Source organism: Medicago truncatula, chromosome 1 (assembly GCF_003473485.1).
Source record: "Medicago truncatula cultivar Jemalong A17 chromosome 1, MtrunA17r5.0-ANR, whole genome shotgun sequence".
Classification (NCBI taxonomy): domain Eukaryota; kingdom Viridiplantae; phylum Streptophyta; class Magnoliopsida; order Fabales; family Fabaceae; genus Medicago; species Medicago truncatula.
In genome coordinates, this window is record NC_053042.1 from 39,541,423 (window position 1) to 39,547,609 (window position 6,187).

The 6,187-nt window shown below is 33.1% G+C and overlaps 1 protein-coding gene across 2 annotated transcripts; it reads left to right on the plus strand.

The window, feature by feature from the left end:
* The first annotated feature begins 727 nt into the window (after nt 1-727).
* Nucleotides 728-4,560, plus strand: LOC11405592 (DNA-directed RNA polymerase III subunit RPC4). Of its 2 annotated transcripts, none has more exons than XM_039829107.1 (11): nt 728-1,051; nt 1,213-1,277; nt 1,369-1,424; nt 1,672-1,738; nt 1,846-1,885; nt 2,486-2,587; nt 2,695-2,726; nt 2,849-2,909; nt 3,195-3,286; nt 3,376-3,594; nt 4,307-4,560. In XM_039829107.1, exons 2-11 carry the CDS (start codon nt 1,236-1,238, stop codon nt 4,460-4,462), a joined length of 867 nt encoding a protein of 288 aa, XP_039685041.1. In that variant the 5' UTR covers nt 728-1,051; nt 1,213-1,235; the 3' UTR covers nt 4,463-4,560. The 2 variants fall into 2 exon arrangements, with proteins under 2 accessions (XP_039685041.1, XP_039685040.1); XM_039829106.1 differs by having other exon boundaries at nt 729-1,063.
* Nucleotides 4,561-6,187: the final 1,627 nt, after the last annotated feature.

Consider the following 6,187-nt stretch of genomic DNA (forward strand, 5'->3'; position numbering starts at 1 on the left):
ACTTCATGCAGCCAACTTTTTAAAAAAAAGCACATTGAGATCGGACATTAGTTCAAACCACATAAGGATTGCCTTCACTGACCTTAAATTCCCTTAAATTCTCCACACAAACCTCTTAAATGAAAAATGTATCATCCGTATATTGAAAATAGGACATCGTCTCCTCCGATACAAGTGTTTGGAACCCATTGATAAAACCAACCTCCATCCTCTTTAGACATTAGAACACCCCACCTCTCCGTGGCCAACAAGAATAAAAATTGCTCGAAAGGACCCCTTCCTACAAATTACCACTTCCTCCGTTCGACTTTCGTTTAGCAAAATCGACATTGAACCCGAGAACACCCAAACCTTCACCCAACCTCTTCACTTTACATCAAAACAAAACATGAACATATAACATAAAAAATTTCAACTTGCCAAATCATAAGCATTTTTGAAATCCATTTGGAAAACTATACTACATAATTTCTTTGACCTCTTTGCTAGATCTACCACATCATTTAACATCAACACCTCATCCACCAAATACCTTCCCTTAACGACAACCGAAACAATATAATACATTACCTCTGCTACCTTTTGGTGAAAACCTTAGATAATATACCCTTATATCACTATTATAAACAAACAATAATTTTTTTTAAGATTAATTGAACAACTGATGGATCTAAGCCATAGTAATCCAGATATTATGAGATAATTGACAAACTTCAAAAATTATTTTTTTTGTCTATAACAATGATTCGAAGGTGTAGGTTGGAGAGTAAAGAGGGCCAAATTCATCCAAAGGTAAAACTGGTTGTGTATAAGTACTGGAGCGAATCTGTTGCACTTGCACGCGTAACTTGTGTTGCCCACTAGTACATAACCGTCTTTCAAAATCTCCAAAAACCCACTCAATCAATAAGGTTAAACATTTACCTGTTAGGGGTAATTTAGGAATCTAACTACTTATAAACCCTGTGAGTTCTAAATTCTCAAAGCAGAACAACGCAGCCGTCTTCTGCGTCAAGCCTCCGTCAAAACCTCCTCTTCCGATCATCACACGGTGGTTTCCGGTATACTCAACTCCTCTTTCTCCATTTTCCGTTTATTGAACACGAACACTCTTCTGCCAATAACTAATATCACATTCAACTTTCGCAACATTGTTTTGTTATTCCATTAATTCAATTGATATCTAATTTAGAATTCGTTATTTATTTTTAGTTTAAGATCGCCATTGGATTATTATGGATTTGAATAACGATTCAAAGCCTCCACAACGAAGAAAGGTTTGTTTTCATTTCAATCTGTTCTATTCTTTATTGTTTCAAATTTTCAATTTTTGTTGGTGAATTACATTAGTTTTTTTTTTTTTTACAGTTAAAATTTCAACCTAAAGCTCCACCTCGTAGAGTGCCAAAGGTAGAAGTTAAAAGGTATGTATCAATAGTTTTCTGTTATCAATTGCGAATAGTAGAAAATAGTGGTTTGTTCTAATTCCGCTACGCAACATTGCTACAGAGCATTCACCTAGTTTATAATATTTTGTACTAAATAGCATAGTGCGGAATTATAACAATTTGTTCAAATTCCGCACTGCAGCCTATAGCGTTGGTATTTAACCACATTGATTATCTGGCTTAATTTGATGCTACTCTAATTTGTTTTGTTCTGTTTCTGCAGTGAAGTGATTGAGGAGGATAATAAAGATGTTTCAAAAGTGACTATGGATCTCCTTCAACGTCACAATGTATATGTTATTTCGGTTTGGTTGATTGATTGATAATCCCTTGTTCTAGTTTTGTGATTTTAATTTAATTTTGTTATGTTGAAATTATATTTATTATATTTTTGTAGGAGAATGCGATGAATAGGAGGATGAAGCATGAGAAAAAAGGTATTGTATGTTGGTGCTTTTGGTATTGAAATTGTAATGACCAACTTTATGTGACTTTTAAATCGGAACCGTTGATTTTCTGTTTCCAAAAAACCTTACTTTTTTCATAAATCTTGAAATAGTGAAGTTAGATAGAGATGTTTCAATCAGTAATGAAATTGAATTTACTGATAAATAATCAGAAAAAAGAACCATCTTTAAAATGACCAATTTTGCTACTACTTTAGATTTGTATGTGATTAAGTTTTCCTAATGGAGATGAGCAATTGAGGAACATTTTCTAAGAACAGGTTACATACCGAGCAAAACAACTTGAGAATGAAAATAATCTCTGTGTAAATAGTTTTGGCTTTAACATTTTAAGTGAACGTGTCACATCTTACTTGTTTCTTGGAGAGTTAACATTTTCTTCTCTGGATGTTTGTTCCATTCCTATGAATGCTTGATCGACCAAATATAATAGTGAAGCTCTACAATTTGATTGCTTGCAATCTAGTCTGCTTTTGCAGAGATCTAAGGATCATCCCCTTTTTGCTAAAGCAGGAGTAGAGTCAACATTTTAGCTTTCTAAAATTGTTTCCCCTATTTTATGGTTTGCAGTGTTACCTTCACAAATTGCTTTTGGTGCTGGAGGCCAATCAACTTATCTCAAATCATATGGTACCAAAGGTGGGAGCAAGAGTGAAAATTCAGCATTCTATGGTATGTCTCCATCAAGGCATTTTCATTTAATAAATTACCAAAATAATTTACTCTCGCTGCATGATCCTTCCTTTTTTTAACCACATTTAGTCTATGCTTTACCACAGGCGTGACTGAGAAAGAATACAAAGAACCATGGGTAACAATATATGCTGTTTTATTCATTTACTATTACTGTTTCTGTCTGTATCCTATTTGTGTGTAACTGCAAGTGTAATCGTTAATGCTTGTTTCATGCTGAAATATTGACTGCTGCTTCAGGAACTTGACACTGAATATCCAATAGTTCATCCCTTGAGGAAACCGTATTCAGGCAACCCAGGTAAATTCCAGGAATCCTCTTTGATATAAAGCAAAAGAGGAAATAAAATTAGTAAATTAAATTAGATGGAATTTCAATGTCACCAGAGTTGAGCAATCCCAATCAGTCAATTTGGTAACTAAGTTTGCTCTGCCTTTTTACAGAATTATGAGATTTTAGATTTACAGTTACATTTATACAATATCAACTTTCCACTCGAGTTAGTTAGGTTAAAAACAAAACACACTTTGTATTATGCTATGTTGCTAAGTCAAGTTGCTTTAACTTCACATATTGTTATGATAGAAAAACTTGATGAGAAGGAATTTGGGGAGACTGCAGAATCCAGAACTTATGATGAAAGCGCAGCAAGTTCAGCAGTGGAGCTTGACCTTTTGGTGACTAAACCGAACTTTTGGAAATCAATTTTATGGAGTTCAACTTGTTTCAAATTATTATATTAATGTTTTGAGCAAATTGTTGGCAGGAGGAAAACCCAGAGGCAAGTGCGTTCTTCATGAAATTACCACCAGTTATTCCTATGATTAAAAAACCAGATGCTGATGGTAAAGATAAGCGCCCTGGAGGTTATAGAGGTGCGGCGAAGCTCTGCAGGTTGAACGACTTGCCACCTGGCTTAATTGGCAAAATGCTTGTGTACAAGAGTGGTAAAGTTAAGCTGAAGCTTGGCAACACCCTTTATGATGTAAGTACCACATTCATAAGATAAATTACAACATGCAAATCTGATCATTATTTAGTCAGTTCTTATTTTTTATATACTCAATAATCAACACTATGAAATGTCTTAGATACCTATGTTTCATCGAGAAAATAAGGGCATGAACAAACAAAATTGTTTTCACCCTTTCCTAAACAAATATTTGGATACAGAAAACAAAATGAAAACAAGGCGACAACTGTGAAATTAAAAGTTAAAACACAGAATGGAAACAAAAAAATGTTTTCTCAAATAAAGAAATTCCTAAAATTGAGAAATTGTCATAAGTTCTTAAGCAAAAGTATGTGAGATGCCTAGAGGCTTAGATGTCTAGAGATAATCTACTCAAAATCTCAAATGTGATACAAGCAATTTACTTCAAACTTAGATAATATTACATGGAGGAATTGACTCTAATTATATACTAATCATAGAGGTCAATTTTTAGCTTAAAAACAGTTGAATTAGTACTGGAAATAAATGATATGTAATGGAAATAAAACTTATTAAATGGAAGTTGGTCAAAAATAGTGACTTGTGGTCAAATGATGGATGATGCAATAGAGAGGTGGAATGGGTAGGCTAGGCTATTCATGGTGTTCTGCAAATGTTATTTTTGTTAATGCATTGCTTGACTATGGCTATGATAATGCTCTGTTTAAGCTAAATTTTTGTTATTTTTTTAAAATGGTTGCAGGTTTCCTCGGGTATGAATTGTATATTTGCTCAAGAGTTTGCTGCTATCAATACTGCTCAAAAGTTTTGTTCTGCACTTGGGGAGATCAACAAGTTTGCTACTGTAACCCCGGACATAGATGCCGCACTTGATTGTTTAAGTGATTTAAATTTATAATAGTTTTCTTTACATTCATGAAATTGTTGAAGATAGATATCTTGATAAATAGAGAAAGAAGGAAAATAGAAATAATTCTGTTTTATTCATTTATTGAAGATCGGCAAAGATGACAATTTTTTGCAAAAGATAATTGCTATTTACTCGAGCGAAAGAAAATAGAAATGTTTCGAATTTTTTTTTTCTTTTCTTTCTCACTATTTGATAGTTCCTATTTCTTCATATTAACTCAGCAAAAAATTTCTGGTCAAATAGCCAAAACAATTTATTCAATTAAAAACGATTTCGTGGAACAATGAAGCTCCTTTAATAGGATAGTTTCATCGTGAATTTATTGTGTTTTTGCTTGGATTGGATCCTCTCATGTTTATATACAAGTATTTATAATTGCAACTCTTGTATGGACTATGGAGTATTTGAGTTTGTCGGATCTATTTGGGATAGTGAGTGAAATATGGCTAGTATGTCTTCACTATACTATGAGCAAAAGATATTAAACCAGGTAATTTATTCTAATTTGTGGTGTTCCCATATTTGATCATTCACCACGTGTGCAAAATTTCCAATTTTGGTATTAGAGTTATAACGGATAACATGTTTGAGATTCCATTATATGATGGAAAAATGAATTTTGTGAAGGCATAGTAAATTTGCAACAAGTTCTTGATCAAACTTTAAAGGATGAGAAAGGCTATCATACGTGCAAGTGATTGGAGTAGATGTTTGAAAGCATCGGTGTGCCCAGTAATACATCCCAAACATTTAGTACATGAACTATTTGATGGGGGATAATACAATGGTTGACGAGGACTTGACATTGTTGTTAGCTTCACTATCAAGATCCTACAAACCCGGTTCCATGCTACTTGTATGGTGAATGAATGATATTAATGTTGGAATAGATCATTGAATTGTATAAGAGAAACCGGAGAATGAAAAGATATAAAAATAAAAATTTCAATGGCCAAGATCATATACTATTTATGGAAGAGTCAACGTAATAGAAGAGTCAACTAAATAGACATGATAAATTGAAAGGAATATAAAAATTGCAAAAAAAAAAAAAAAAAACGTAACGAGAATGGCAACGGGTGCCCTATTAGTAGGATCCTACATTGCCCTTCCCCATATCCGCACCGCATTTGTAAAAAATACACATACCAGTATCTTTGTGGGTAACAACTTTAGTGTCCTTCCCCCATACCTTATGGGTACCTAAGTGTTTATACATGCACCCATTACCCCGCACGTTAACTATGAAATACAATAAAAACATCACAATTGAAATAAAACTATGATCCAATTTTTTTTAAAATTAACTTATTAAATAGTACGAACCGTAATATTTAGTCACATTAAAATATCCAAAAATATTCCTAAAAAATTGTACACCGACATGATGGAGCTGATATTGTATTAAGTAGTTTTTTGGTTTAGGTTTAAGCTTAAATAGTTAAACTAATTAATTATACAGAAAAAATAAATAAATAATTTATCATATTATATAAATATGTACATGCGGGGTTGGACAGTATAACACCCTTATCCGTGCCCATATCTATTTAAATTTGTGGGTATTATCCGCACCCGTGTTCAGACCCATGAAAGCGGAGTTTTACTCTATCTATTGTGAATATTTTTTGCAGGCACCCATCATGTCTGGGTCCAATTGTTATCCCTAAAGACAAGGTAGCTGTTTTTTTTTTTTTTTTTTTAGAAGGATTC

What these genes read in the sequence shown, in the direction of transcription:
- LOC11405592 (XM_039829107.1), top strand. Translation starts at nt 1,236, where the DNA reads ATGGATTTGAATAACGATTCAAAGCCTCCACAACGAAGAAAG. An exon ending in ACCGTATTCAGGCAACCCAG is followed by an intron (nt 2,910 to 3,194) that starts GTAAATTCCAGG and finishes TTGTTATGATAG; the next exon opens with AAAAACTTGATGAGAAGGAA. An exon ending in TTGGCAACACCCTTTATGAT is followed by an intron (nt 3,595 to 4,306) that starts GTAAGTACCACA and finishes AAATGGTTGCAG; the next exon opens with GTTTCCTCGGGTATGAATTG.